The sequence below is a fragment of the Cibotium barometz genome, chromosome 30, assembly GCF_041138505.1.
Source record: "Cibotium barometz isolate CiBa-2024 chromosome 30, ASM4113850v1, whole genome shotgun sequence".
Taxonomy (NCBI): Eukaryota; Viridiplantae; Streptophyta; class Polypodiopsida; order Cyatheales; family Cibotiaceae; genus Cibotium; species Cibotium barometz.
Window position 1 is genome coordinate 1,846,544 of NC_141075.1, and position 15,957 is coordinate 1,862,500.

The 15,957-nt window shown below is 50.4% G+C and overlaps 1 protein-coding gene and 1 pseudogene across 3 annotated transcripts in view; one reads left to right on the forward strand and one right to left on the reverse strand.

The window, feature by feature from the left end:
• The window catches only part of LOC147621072 (3-hydroxyisobutyryl-CoA hydrolase-like protein 3, mitochondrial), a 76,014-nt gene that overhangs the window by 34,046 nt on the left and 26,011 nt on the right, over positions 1-15,957 (forward strand). For all 3 annotated transcript variants that reach the window (XM_086823768.1, XM_086823769.1, XM_086823770.1), the window contains 2 exons: positions 13,663-13,790; positions 13,895-13,996. In XM_086823768.1, coding sequence (XP_086679894.1) covers positions 13,663-13,790; positions 13,895-13,996 — 230 coding nt within the window. The remainder of the gene's footprint in view (positions 1-13,662; positions 13,791-13,894; positions 13,997-15,957) is intronic.
• Positions 14,204-15,481, reverse strand: LOC147621073 (uncharacterized; annotated as a pseudogene).

Consider the following 15,957-nt stretch of genomic DNA (forward strand, 5'->3'; position numbering starts at 1 on the left):
CTATCCCCCTACCCGCCCTCACATCACAACTCACCACCTCTCTCCACACATATGCCACTTCTTCCATCTGCACACGGCGGTCTACTACCACCAAGCCACCTTGCAGCTCTATGCCCCAGAACTGTTCGCATTTCGCATCATGACGAATGCCGAGCCACAAGCTCCCATCTTAAGCATGAGGTACGGACTGGGCAAATCATGAAGCGCCAACTGCAACAGATTTCTCAGCACCTACCTGCCCGGACACATGGCACTCCTATGCACACTCCGTATCATATCCCCCATCAGCCATCTTTCCCCCCACCACCAGATCCCCACCCCACCACCTCCCCCTTCTTCACAAAGGGCATGATTCTCAAGGCCATCCGTAGACTACATAATGGGCGGGCTAAGGATCACATGGGACTCACTGTCGAGTACATCTCACATGCCAATGATACCCTGGCGCCCCTACTAGCCTACATGTTCAATAGAGCCATTTGTGAAGGATTTCCACCCTCTTGGTCCGCTAGCACCATCACCTCCATCCTCAAAGCTGGAGATGCACTTGATCCTAATCAATTAGAGGACAATCACGATTGGCCACACATTGGCCAAACTCTTTGGTGCTAGAGGCCGAGCTCAGTTCATTTGCAGAGAGATAGGGATGCAAAGCTTCAAGGCAAGTAGGCTTTCAAAGGAGATACTCTACCCTTGACCACATCTTCACCCTCTATGCCATCATCAAGGAGAGGAGAGCCCGACATCAAAGGATTTACTGCTGCTTTGTGGATTTCCGCAAAGATTTTGATACTGTATCGCGAGTCTGCCTCCTACAGCTGCCACAGGAGATAGGAGTCCCATCTGTCATGGTTTGGAGCATCGTCGCCCTGGATGAGTCTGTCACCGGACGAGTGAGAGCCCCAGGAGGTAATCGTAGGAGATTTCCAGCACTATTGGGGTGAAATAGACAAGGCTGCCCTCTATCACCCATTCTTTTTCGCCTCTAAATTGACGAGATCTCCAGCTTGATTGACAGATTAGGCAGGGCTGGTCCCACACTAGCAGGCATATTGATCCCCTACTGCCTTATGTAGAACAGTAGATGACATCGTCCTCCTTTCACATTCAGCCAGAGATATTTGGATGCCTTACAGGACTCTTGCATGCAACAGGACCTCACTGTTAACCTTGGTAAAACCAAGTTAATGGTCTTCAATACCTCCCACCCCTTCACATCGAGATTGAGCTTCACATATAGAGTGGATCCTGTGGAGATTATCTCATCCTATGTCTACCTTGGTGTCACTTTTAGTGGCCCACGCTTCACCATGCTTCTCGTAGCACATGCACTTCTTGATATCGGAGAGGAGAGGGGGGAGATGCTGTGAGCTTGTTTGTGTTAGGCTGCCGAGGAGTGCTGGATTTCAAGATTGGCAGACATAGCCGTCTATAGTGCACAAGGATCTCATCCGAGGAGGACTGCCATGCCCCAAATAACATGCAGGTAGTCAGCTTCCATGAGCACAATGTTGACCCCTCCCCTCTTAAGGCCACTTGTGGCGTTTTTGACTTTTGGAGAACCTCCCCCCTTCCCATGAGTCTCGCGTTGCATTTGGGACTGCTCGAAGGTGCATTACGTATGGTGCCGGATCTTGGGCCTGTTTACTTCGAAGCTCGAACGTAGGGACCTTTCACATGATCTAGAGGACCGCCGTCACATGGCCGGGATGCAGAAATATGGATGATGTCGAGCCAAATGCTCCTGATGGAATGTGGATACCCTCGATGGCTTCCTTGCATCTAGCTCGCCATATGTGCCGGGTTGCAATGCCACTGCAAATCTCCCATCTCTGGCATGAGCCCAGTCTCCAGTGGTCAATCGATGGGGTTGTGACTCGTACTACCGAAATGTGGAGGTCAGAGACCTGAAGGGCTAGCCCCCCACCATCCTCCTCATAAGCCTTGACAACTTCAGCCTCTGTGGCCCAAGCGACAGTGCCCCATGCAATGATCCGGGTCGAGGCCCTGTCCATCGTGAAGATGCGGAGAATCCTCTACCAAACCTGCTGAGCCTTCGGGCAATCTCGAAGACAATGTTGGTGAGACTTCCGAGGGTGGCCACACCTCGGGCAAGTCCTTGGTCGATCTCCAATGGCCAACCACGTGCCAACCACCAAGCTCCTGTGTGCCATCAACCAAAGAAAGAGGGTGATCTTTTGAGGCCGAAAATTGTCGCAGAGCGTCTTCCAAAAATCTGAGAGGAAACGTTGGCAGAGGCCTTGTGACTGCCAATGTATTGCTGTTGCCGAGGTGCCATCAATCTCTAGCATTTGAACCATGTGGCTTAACCGCGCTGTGTATGCAAAAAAGGGGGCATCCAGAGTCTCCTCCCGATCAGCAGGATCACGCCAAGTCCACTCTCCCGAGTCCCACTAGAGGCGTGTGAGAGGTTGACTCTCCCATATCCAGAGCCGCTAGAATCTCTCCCTGGCCACCTTGGCCGGCGGGGGGGTCTGTGCCACTCACGTGCTTGAAATCCAATCACCGTCACCCTATGTAAGGTGCAGCTGCTGAAATTCTATAAGGGGGGCTCGATCTCTCTAATCTGCCATGGGGACCAATATAAAAAGTGAGCAAACCACTGCCCTCATCCACTCCATGGATTGCTAATAGAGTATCATGCCTAGTAAACACGCCTAGCCACAATGGGGGTGGTCGGGTCTTGGATAGGTGTCAGCCACTCCTGAGGAATAGCAGAGTCGATGTCGGTGCTGAGCCTGTCTCTATCGCGGATTCCTCCATCGCCTCTCTCCTGAACCTTTGGGGGTAACTGTCTGTGTGCAAGCCAATCTTCAAGGGACCTGGTAGGTCCTATGCTCAATGCGCCCCATGATACATGAGGTCGGGCCCCCAACATTTGGGCACTGGGGAAATGGATCAGATTAATGGTTGCGGAAGACGCTCCTCTAAGGCTACTAGAGCTAGCTACCTAAGGGCCGGCCTGAGGTGATCGCAAGTTCGGAGTGAATTGGCTGCAAATCTGTCCTCAGAAGCTGGGTTAAGTCCGCGGGCCCGCATCTCTATGAAGATCCGTTTGGTACTTCGCTGCCAAGGGCCCCCTAGACTCGGGGCACGGTGTCGTGAAAATTGAGTGGATTGCCGAGATATTTAGTACATCTTGCTGCATGGCAAAGTTTGTTGCATAGAGGCCAAATGTCCTAGCTATGTATCGGGACCACAATGATCTAGAGTTGCTAACGCCTTCAATGACCAAGTTTGCATACATATTCATTGTGGTTCAGAGGGTTGTGAAAGTCCACCACGGATGACTCCACATGATTGTCTTCCTTGCAAGAATGCATAGCATGGGAGGACCGAGAAACACCAAGGCACGTGCTTTTCTGCGCATTGTAATGCAAAGAGAGTTCGTGGAAGGAGGCTGAGGCACTTGTCAAGGCGACTCAGCATACAGTCTACTTCGCATTCCAAACAAGAAGGGCAGCACACTTGGTCTCTTACATGAGTTCATAGATCCCATTGGAGAGGCACTAAAAAATCGTTGCACCATCATACTAGCAAAGAGATATATATACATGTGAACTATTAATAGCCTTCACGGTGCCCTCCCCCCCCCCCCCCCCCTCCCCCTCTTTGACTTCATCTCTGACTTCATCAACAGACGGGAGGGCCAGGAGCACGGTTGGCTGGAGTTTTGATACCACTCTTACTTTATGCAGATGATATTGTCCTCATCTCTGATGCAGCCGAGGGTATGCAGAGACACCTAGAGGCATTACAGACTTTTTGCGATGGTCAAGAGCTCACTGTGAACCTTGGTAAAACCAAGGTGATGATCTTTAATACTTCCACGCAGTGGATTAGTAGATCGGCGGCTCAGTTCACATACAGGGAAGAGACTCTGGAGCATGTCACATCCAGGGATCACTTTCACAGGACCTATTTTTTCCATGAGAGGAGCAGCTGAGGCTAGATTGACACACGAGGATACACAAGATTGGGATCTTTAGAGAGGATGTGCTCACAGGTACAGTTCCAGGAGCCGAGGACGAAGCTATGGCTTTTTGACAATCTCCCACACTACTCTATGGAGCTGCTATTTGGGGGCCGAAGCCTATACCACAGGAGGAGACAGACGAGAGCGGACACATACTGATACAGCAGAGTTCTATGATGGCTGGAAGCCACTGGAGAGGCCTTTGGTTATGAGGATCTCTTGGACGATTAGGAGTAAGCCTTCTGTGCCACATGAGATTGTATGGGCGGAGATGGGGGCAGCACCTGTAGTCACAGAGCCTTATTCCAGACAGTGACATACATACAGAGACTATGGGAGCTTTCACATCATAAATATCCCCGATTGGCGCCAGAGTCCTTGAGAGGACTGGCACGAGATGGTGACACGGTGCTGGTACACACAGGCGAGTACTTGGCTTGGACTACATGGGATAGAGATGGATGCACTCCCTCCTTGTCAGTACAGCATAGAGGCCCCCTCCTTCGACCTCAGCTGCACAGAGCTGAATAAGGTCATTAGGAAGGCTATTGTCAGACTAGATACTCAGAGGACATGGAGCTCACCTACACAGCCTTTGGGGACGAAGATGGCTTTCTACAGAGATCATCTCCTCTGCTTGACCGAGGGTGGATTTATCATATGCCCGAGATATATGGATACTCACTTACCATTCGGAGTCAAATGCGCCATTGGTCAGATCTGCACTTACTCCCTTCGGTTGAGGTTGAGACAACCAGATATGGCCCAGTGAGGATAGCCCTAGAGGATGGCACCTGGCAGTTGTGCTACATAGAGGCAGAGACGGAGGAGCATTACATATGCAGATGTCCAGTATATTATGAGATCAGGGGGAGATTTCCCTGCCCCCTTCACGAGGGATTTGGGCCACTCTCTAGGATCATGGACTTCTCAGACGAGAGATGTTTAGGGCTCTTTCTCTTGGAGCTACGGAAAACAGGGTGTCTCTACTACAGACCAGGCCAGGAGAAGCAGTCCGTGGACCAGTACAGAGGTCACTCACTTATTTCTTCCACATCAAAGCCCCGAGAGCTGACTAGAGAGAGCCACCGAGCTTGCAAGACCAGGCACCCTAGGCCACGAGGACCTGGAGGATCTTCCAGGATCATCGCCTTCCAACTCTGATTACTTCACCCACCACCTGGCACACCTATGCCACCTCTCTCTACCGTGTCCCCGAGCAGCCATCTCTCCCCCATCCACCCAAACCTCGTCCCCCCCACTCTTCCTTCTTTCACCTCAGCATGGTGAGAGATGATATTGACAGGATGCAGACTGGGAGAGCACAGGATCATGTTGGACTCCTCACCGAGCATTTCTCCCATGCTAGGGACACGCTAGCCCCTTTACTGGTTCACATGTTTAACAGGGCTTTATGTGAGGGCTTCCCTGTCAGCTGGTCATCGAATACTATTGTACCTATCTTGAAAGCAGGTGCCCCCATGGACCCCAACAACTATAGGACTATCATGATTGGTCACACCTTGGCCAAGATTTATGGTTCGATTTTGGAGCATGAGCTTAGTAGATGGTCCAAGGAGCAGAGACTCAGAGCACCGGGGCAGGCAGGCTTCAGGAGAGGGCACTCGACACTAGATCATATCTTTACACTACTGGGGATCATTGAGGAGGGGAGAGCTCACGGGCAATGGATATACTGCTGCTTTGTGGATTTCCGCAAAGCTTTTGATACTGTCCCACGGGCCAGACTGATGAGGAGACTGTAGGATATGGGAGTGCCAGCAGAGATGCTGTGCGGGATCATTACACTCTATGAGTTAGTCACAGGCAGAGTACGGGCTCCAGGAAGTGACTCAGAGATCATACACAGCACTATCGGGGTGAAGCAGGGCTGCCCCTTGTCTCCTACTCTATTTGGTCTATACATTGACGAGATCTCGGACTACATAGACAGACAGGGAGGACCAGGAGCACATTCGGCAGGAGTCCTGATACTGATCCTCTTGTATGAAGATGATATTGTTCTTATTTCTGATTCACCAGAGGGGCTGCAGAGGCATTTGGATGCATTACGGGCCTTTTGCAAGGACCGGGACCTTACTGTGAACCTTGGAAGAACCAAGGTCATGATCTTTAACACCTCCTCATAGTGGATAAGTAGATCTGCAGTACAGTTTACATACAGTGGAGAGCCTGTGGAGTATGTTACCTCATATGTATACCTTGGGATCACTTTTGCTGGACCTCAGTTCTCGATGCGGAAGGCGGCCGACGCTAGATTGACGAGGGGATATGCAGCCCTTGGCTCGCTAGTTTCAGGAGCCGAGGGCGAAGCTTTGGCTATTTGATACTCTAGTTACACCTGCAATACTATATGGTGCCCCCATCTGGGGTCCTAGCTTATACCACAGGAGGAGACAAGAGAGAGCCGGCCGAGACAGATACAAAGGAGGTATATGATGGGTGGAACCCGACGGAGAGGCCCCTAGTGGTGATGATCTCACGCATGATTAGGAGTAAACCATCAGTGCCACATGAGATTGTGCAGGCAGAGATGGGGGCTGCACCGATAGTGACAGAGGCTCTATTCCAGACAGTGACATATTGCCATAGGCTATGGGAGTTTCCACTTGATAGATACCCCTGGCTAGCCTTGGAGTCCTCGAGACAGTTGACACTTGAGGGAGATACAAAGTGCTGGTATGCACAGGTAGGCCCTTGGTTTGGCATGCCGCATGCAGAGTATGCAGATGGAGGCACTTCCCCCCTTCCAGTACAGCATGAAGGCCCCGTCATTTGCTCTCAGCCGCACAGAGCGGAACACGGTTATCAGGAAGGACATTGTCAGACTGGATACTCAGAGGACATGGAGTTCACCTAGTCGTCCATTGGGGACGAAGATGGCCTTCTACAGAGATCACCTCCTATGCCTGACAGAGGATGGGTTCATCATCCGTCCACGCTACATGGACATACGATCGGCCAGATCCGCACCTTGTCCCACCAGCTCTGAGAGTGGAGACTACCAGATATGGGCCTAGGGCAGCCACACCAGAGGACAGGATATGCCAGCTTTGTCACATAGAGCCCGAGACAGAGGACCATTACATATGCCGATGCCCTGTATACTATGAGATTCGGGGAGGTTCCACTGCCTCTCTAGAGCTGGGTTCGGACCACTTTCCAGGATCATGGACTTCCCGGATCAGAGATGCCTGGGACTTCTTCTAGAGCTCCGTAGACACAGGGAGTCCTTAGTGAGATCCAGATCAGCTGTACTTGTTGGAGGACTAGCACAGAGAGCTCTCATCGACTTCTTCCATACCAGTGCTCCGAGGGCCAACCCACCCATCATACCCAGACCACAGGCTAGTGTAGGAGCTCGGCTGAGAGGTGTGACACTCGACAGAGCCAGTGAGTTATGCAGAGCTTGACGCCCCAGACCCCATGGCCCTCGCCCACGGCCACGCCACCACAGGAAGATCCGGGCCATCATCTCGCAGGACCTCACGCCAGCTTAGTCTTACCACCTTGAGCACCATGTCACAGCGGCCCATGAGGGATGTATTAGGTTGATATGAGAGCTCTGTACTCATGTACCTAGATCAGATTTTAAAGTTCTAGATTTTTGTTATCTTTCTTTATTACTATTTTGTACCCAGGATAATGTACCACATGGATATGATGTAACCTTTTGGTCTCATAGGTCATTTTGGCATTTTGAAGACGTTAATACAGCTTTCTTTCTTTCTTTCTGTCTCTCTCTCTCTAGCCCTACAAATCTAGGGGCACTCCTCATCCCCTCGTCGATGTTGGACATCCTTTATGGACCCCTACCACACATCGATGGATAGTTCCCTCTTTACACTCACACCCCTGTATGCTCTACACCCACTTTGTATCCATGATGACGAGGATGGTGATCCTCCATGATAAAGAAGACGATGATGATCCATACATATCTACATTTATCTAGGGATGAGTGTTAGTTTTTTTCGTTATGTTGTCTTTGTTTTTCCATTATGAGATTCTATGGTCACATTGTATACACCTTTTGTCTCATAGACCCTTTGGGTCTTTTGCAAGATGTTAATATATCTTCTTCTTCTTCTTCATCTCACTTGCCCTCCCATTCGCTTCGCATGCACCTGCGCACTTTGCCCGCCCGCTAGTCCCTTCGCCTCCCGCTGTGCGCTAGTCCCTTCGCCTCATGCACCTGCGCACCCTGCCCGCCCGCTAGTTCCTTTGCCTCCCTAATCCCACCGCCTCCTGCCTGTGCGCTAGTTCCTTCGCCTCACGCACCTGCGCACCCTGCCCGCCCGCTAGTCTGCCTTGCCTGTGAGTTAGTCCCTTCGCCTCATGCACCTGCGGACCCTGCCTTGCTGCTCGCACCCGCACCTCCCCGCTTCGCATGCACCTACGCACCCTGCCCGCCCGCTAGTCCCTTCGCTTCCGGCCTGTGCGCTAGTCTCTTCGCATCATGCACCTGCGCACCCTGCCCGCATGCTAGTCCCTTTGCCTCCCTAATCCCACTCACCCTTCCTCAGGCCCCCAAGGCAGCAACATAACTCTCTCTCTCTCTCTCTCTCTCTCTCTCTAACTACCGCACCATTATGATTGGTCACTCGTTGGCCAAGCTATATGCCTCTATTCTTGAGCAGGAGTTGAGCAGATGGGCAGAGAGACAAGGGGTCCGAGCTCAGGGACAGGTCGGTTTCAAGAGGAGATTCTCTACTTTGGATCATATCTTTACCCTCAGGGCTATCATTGAGAATGGCAGAGCACATGGGAGGAGGATCTACTGTGGCTTTGTGGATTTCCGCAAGGCCTTTGACACAGTGCCCAAAGCTAGACTGATGCACAGGCTGCAAGACTTGGGGGTTCCATGCGAGCTCATTTGGGGTATTATGGCACTTTATGAGACAGTAGTTGGGCAGGTGCGGACTTCAGAGGGTCTCTCCCAGCCAGTACACTCCACTATAGGGGTGAAACAGGGCAGCCCGCTCTCTCCGACTCTATTTGGACTATACATTGATGAGATCTGTGATTATATTGGGACACGAGGGGATAGAGGAGCCAGTTGGCTGGCACTTGGATACCTCTGCTCTTATATGCTGATGATATTGTGCTTAAAGGAGACTCACCAGAGGGTATGTAGAGGCACTTGGATACTTTACATGCTTATGCACAGGACAGTGGGCTCTCAGTTAACCTTGGTAAGACCAAGGTTATGGTGTTTAACACTACAGCCCAGTGGGTTTGGAGATCAGCGCCTATTTTCACATATGGGCAGGAGACAGTGGAGTATGTTGACTCATACACATATCTTGGAGTGGTGTTCACTGGGCCCACATTTTCCATGAGGGGGGCAGCAGAGGCCAGATTGACTAGAGGATATGCAGCACTAGGAGGTCTAGAGAGGATGTGCTCACAGGTACAGTTTCAGGAGCCACGCACTAAGCTGTGGCTTTTTGACACGTTGGTCACATCGGCTATGCTATATGGAGTACAGATCTGGGGGCCTAGCCTAGATCGTCACAGTCGATTAGGATGCACATACGATGGATGTAGATCGATGGAGAGACCACTTGTGTCCATGATCTCCAGGATGGTTCGGGCTAAGGCCTCTATACCCCATGAGATTATTAGAGCCGAGATGGGAGCACCACCGATCGTAGTCGAGGCTCTTGCCAGATCAGTGTCCTTCATTCATAGCACCTGGGAGCTTCCTCGACGCCGGTATGCACGACTTGCTTTAGAGTCCTCTCATCAGCTAGCCATGGAGGGAGACACTTCATGTTGGTATGCGTAGATAGCATCCTGGTTTGAGCTCCACGGGTTCAGTTTAGACAGACTTCCACCCTTCCAGTACTCTCTGGAGGCACCCTCTCTCACCTTGACACATTTTGAGATTAGTAGAGTCATCAGACAGGACCTCATTCAGTTGGACACTAGGAGGACATGGCTAGAGCCCTCACAGGAGTTGGGGACGAAGATGGCTTTCTATAGAGACCATCTTCTCCGCACCACTGAGGATGGCTTTATACTTAGACCGAGCTACATGGATACCCATCTGTCTCATGGATTGAGGTGCGCCATTCGGCAGATCCGCACCTCTTCACATCAGTTAGAGATAGAGACAGGCAGATTTAGAGGCATACCTCCAGGGGACAGGATTTGTTAGATTTGTTGGATAGAGCCAGAGACGGAGGAGCACTACATCTGTCGCTGCACATCATATTATGAGATTTGAGGGCGCTACCATTGCCTTTTCAGAGAGGGATTTGGACCACTGGCTAGAGTCATGGACTTGTGTGATCAGCGATGCTTGGGTTTTTATCTCGTGGAGATCCGCAAGCTCAGAGAGTCCATTATCAGGAGCAAACGCCCGACTGGTAGGGAGTCCACACAGAGACAGATTACTGACTTCTTTAGAGGGACTACCCGAGAGGACACACAGCCGACAGCCTAGCAGTGGGCACCCCGTGGGACTCTAGTTGAGAGAGCTATCCAGTTGGGCAGATCTAGACGCCCGAGGGTTCGCGGATCCTCACATCGGAGACGGTGCCTACACCGGAGGATTCAGAGCATCATTGCGAGGCATCGGGCTCGTCCGACCAGGCATCTCACTATGGCAGATATCCAGGCCATCTGGCAGAGACCCATGCTAGAGCTCCTAGGATGATTACGACTCCAGCCATATGCTGTTGTACTCACTGTCACTTTTGTACTCCCCCATATTCATGTATTCATGTATCCATGTACTCATGTACCCCATTTTGACTAGTAGCATTAGCTTCCCACTCCCCCTAGTTGCTGCTTCCGGATGCCCCCTACTGATGTATTGTGGGGCTAGATACTTACCTTCAGTTCTTTCTTTTCTTTTCCAGACAGTGTATCAGATGTCACATGGTTGTAACTTTGGTCTCATAGGTCACTTTGGCCTTTTGAAGACGTTAATATAACATTTCATTTCATTTCATTTCATTTCTCTCCCTCGCTACTCCTTGCCTGTGGGAAGCACTGCAGAGTAATCTCGAGGAATGGCTCTGAGTCTCCAAGAGAAGCTCGAGGCCCTCGAGATGGCAATGAAGGCACTAATCAAGGAGAACAAGCAGACATCCGATTCCAACCTCAATGAGGTGGAGAACAAATTACACTGGTACATCATGGCCCTCAAGGAGGAGGTGAGTGCATTGAAAGTGGAACTGGTAGCCGTCAATAACACCGAGAAGGAAGAAGGGGAGATCAATGACCACACTCTCACGGCCATCAAAGAAGAGATCTCCAAGGAGATCACAAAGGACATGGAGGAAAACTCGAAGCCAAGCAGTCAGGATGGGTTGAAGTGGTGAAGAAGAACATCCGTAAAGAAGTAAGGGAGGAGACTCAAAGGGAAGAACACCAAATCATTCACACCACCATTGAGGAGGAGAAGATGAGGCATGCCCGCCGCCTGAACATTCGAGTCACAAGTATAGCCGAGACACCCGACTCCACTCCCGAGAAAGATGGATAGCTTCTATGCATGAAGCTCGGCTATAGGGAAGATGACCCTCTCCCCTTCACGAAAGCATGGAGAGCCGGGAAAGACTCAACACGCAAGCGAGCCCTCATCCTACAGTTTGCAGGAGAGATGGAGAGGGTCACCTTCATGAGGAAGAGGGTGATTCTACGAGGATTACAGAGAGATCCCATCTATTTGGATGACGAGCTTACAAAGCTTACAAGGATGCAAATAGAACACATGAAAACATGCATGTCGAGAGTCCTACAGGCCCGGAAAGAGGGCAAGAGAGCATTCTATTGTGATGGCCGTGTCATCATCGATGGCAAGGCCACCGATTAGTGCCAAGCGGCCTTTGGGACATGGGCTATGGAGGATCTAGATTCACAGATACACAGCAGTTTGGAACTGCAATGGAGCAATTTGGACACATCCTAGGTGGATGGAGGAGGTCATGGAGGGACGGGACATCATACTACTCACAGAGACGCACCAGAGCCCAGAGAGGGGGCTACCCAAAGTAGAGGGCTATCAGTGGGAGTTTGCATACAGGGGGACCACACGGCAGAGCACATCGAGAGGATCTGGAGGTATAGCGGTACTCTTCAAGCGAGAGCTACAGGAGCGCCTACAGGTGGTAGCACGTGACCAGGAGGCTAGATACATGTGGATTCGACTGCAGCTCTCAGTAGACAGGGTGTTATACATTGCTCTATGCTACTTCTCTCCTAGAGGATCGAGATATGCCATGACAGCAGAGGAGGAGACTAGAGGGGAGGAGGAGGACACAGGGCCATTGGGAGAGTCACCATATGCAGCCCTTTCAGAGGAGATCATACACTACTCCAACCTGGGGGAAGTCCTCCTTATGGGGGACTTCAATGCACGGACATAGAGCCGACATTGTGACATTTATGATTTCGAGCACCCCGAGGTGATGCACACACTAGAGGTGGAGGACACGGGAGCTTGCAGGATGTCAGAGGACATTGGGCAGGATAACACCAGATATGGTCATCACTTACTTGAGCTGGGAGCGTGACACCATCTCGTTATTTATAACGGGATGAGACAGTGGCAGGATTCAGGAGCACTAACATTCAGGGGGGCTGTAGCACAATGGACTACATCATGGGGTCCATGGAGACCACACATGCAGTGACATCTTTCACCATCCCCCCGTGTCCTATTGGTGCGGATCACACGTACCTCTTACTGTCACTGGCGAGCTCCACACCAGCACCCACACAGCCCACACAGGCATCGCATACAACTTTCTACTTCACCCATGACTTGGCAGACATATATGAGCATCATGTATATGACGGGCTACTCTAGATGGATCCCCTGTCACCTCTAGACACACTCACCACCCAGCTGTCATCTCTACTACATACGGCGGCCACCCGCAGCTTCCCCCATCATACACACATTGCACACACAGATAGATCTGGGAGCATGCCCCAGAATCGGTGGTATGATGATGAGTGCAGAGAGCTATATAGACGCCTCCCATCCCTTCAGTACAGTTTGGACTCCCCTTTTCTCCGCTTGTCATGAGGACACCAACCGGATTATCGGGGTTAGATCTCCTCAGCCTCACCGAAGATGCACTTCTACATTTCCTCACGCTTACTGAGGATGTATTCATCTAGCAGCTGGGCTACCTGAGTGTTCACATGTCCCATGCGATGTGGGTTGTGATTGGCCAGATATGGGTTTCATCCCACCGCCTTAGAGTGGAGACAGGAAGAGATGAGTGGATCTTGAGAGCCGGGGAGCTTATACGGAGGCTCAGGAAGGAGAGAATCTGCTGATTATGCCACTTGTATAAGCCTATAAAAGCATTGTGGTCATTGAAGTTTTTATCACATCAATCATAGTCATGCAAAATCATTGGCTTTGTACTCTCTCACCCTTTCTGCCTACACAGTTCTCTCTCTCTCTCCCCTTTCTCTATTTTCCAGTTTTGTTTGTGTCACGGTGAGCGTGGCATTATATCAAATTTTCTTCAGTTACTACATCAAAAAGTTTTAATCACAGTTGCAGTTTTAAACCACAAAGTTCCCATTTTCCACGAATTCCATACTGCCTTTCAAGACTGTTTAGTTGCCTTTAAAATAGATTCTGAGAAGAAAGCTAAACTTCATTTCTTCAGTGGCAGAATGGGCCAAAGGGGCCTTGTCTGGATTAGCAAAAGGTTCCCCACACAGTCTCTGCATTACTCAACGACACTTTCACACTATCTCTGCTGCAGCTTCCGATATCGAGAATGAGTTAGGAACGGCAAGTGCTTCCAGCTCTTTTGTTAACAGTTATCATCGCCTTCAAGTTTCAGCAGAAGAGACATTGACCAATGAAACCACTTAACAATATTTCTTGTTGAGCAGATTGAAGGTGTTATGAAGCAAGAGTACCGTTTGGCCTTGCGAACTTCCATCAGAGAAGATTTTGTTGAGGGTGTACGCGCAGTGGTTGTGGACAAGGACCAGGTGTTGTTTTACTTGCATGCGCTCAAATCTGTGCTCAAGCTGTTGCATCTTTTGTTTGCGCATGCTTGTGCACGTTATGTATGAGAGAGAGAGAAACGAAATGATATATTAATGTCCTCAAAAGGCCAAAGTGACCTATGAGACCAAAAAGGTTACAACAATTGGTGGATGTGATACAATGTCTGTGTAAGAAAAGCTAAAACAACTAAACAACTAACTGAAATTGAAACAATAACTATGAGGAAAAGTAAGGTACTAGGAGCTCCTAATGGATAACATCTGGGAAGGAAAAGTCCAGCAACAAAGGTAAGCATCATATACATCACTATCCAAAGATGTCTCTCATCGGTCGATGGCGGATATCCTCAATGTCCTCCATGGTGAGTACTCTGACTGGACGTCTCCCATGCCGTGCTAGTATGGTCGTGATCCTCTGTTGTAGTCTCCGCCGGTGTCGAGATGGGCCTCTCATCTTGGGGCGACTGGACCGCCCTAGCTCTATAGCCCGATCAATCAGCGGCTATACTCTGGGGCTAGCTGCAATGCCTGTTGGCGTGACTGCTCAATCTGTGGTCAAAAGAAGTCTGTAATCTGCCTCTGTAGGTGTCTCCCTCTCTGATCCCCTCCCTCTCAAGAGACCCTCTCTATGTCTACGCAGCTCCAGCAAGTATAATCCGAGGCATCTCTGATCCTGGTATCTCATGACTCTAGAAAGTGGTCCGAAACCCTCTCTGAACAGGCAGTGAAAACGGCCTCGTATCTCATAATATATTGGACAGTGACATATGTAATGTAACTCTGTCTGTGGCTCCATCTGGCACAACTGACAAATCCTGGCCTCAGCTGGTACTCCTCTGAATCTGTCAGTCTCAATCTCTAGCTGGTGTGAGGATGTGCGCATCTGACCAATAGCACACCGTAGCCCATGAGAAAGATGAGTATCCATGTAGCTGGGTCTAATCACAAACCCATCCTCCGTGAGTTGGAGAAGATGATCTCTATAGAAAGCCATCTTCGTACCAAGCTCGTGTGTCGGCTGTATCCATGTCCTCCTAGTGTCGAGTTGAGTCAAGTCCTGCGTGATAAGTTTGGTAATCTCTGCCTGTGTGAGAGAGAGGGAGGGTGCATCCAGGGAGTACTGAAATGGAGGTAGCTTGTCCATACTAAAGCCATGCAGCTGGAACCAAGCTGTCATCTGTGCATACCAACATGATCCGTCTCCCTGTGATGCCAACTGTCGTGAAGACTCCATGGCTAAGCGAGCATATCTGTCTCTAGGGAGAGCCCAAGTGCTATGTATAAAGGAGACTGATCGAGTGAGTGCCTCTACTACCAATGGGGGGGGCAGCCATCTCTGCACGGATAATATCATGTGGTACGGAGGCCTTGGCCCTAATCATCCGAGAAATCATAGAAACCAAGGGCCTCTCCATACATCTCCATCCATCAGTGCTACCAGCTCGGCTGTGGTGATCCACTGAGGGTTCCCATATTTCCACTCCATACAGCATGGCTGAAGTGATCAAAGTGTCAAAGAGCGAGAGCTTTGTTCGAGGTTCTTGAAACTGAACCTGCGAACACATCCTCTCTAGTCTCCCCAATGCTGCAGAAGCTCTGGTCAATCTGGTCTCCGCTGCTCTCCTCAAGGAAAATAGTGAGCCACTAAAAACCACACCAAGGTAAGCATATGCATCTGTATACTCCACTGTCTCCTGACCATATGTAAAGGTGGGTACTGACCTCCTAACCCACTGTGCTGTGGTGTTAAACAAAATCACCTTGGCTTTACCAACGTTAACAGACAATCCACTGTCCTGTGCAAACGTGTGCAGTGCATCCAAATGACACTGCATCCCCTCTGGAGAATCTGAGATCAGCACAATATCATCAGCATACAATAACAGCGGAGTCCATGTCCCTGGTAGCGGTGCTCCTCTGTCACCCTCGCGCTCTACATAGTC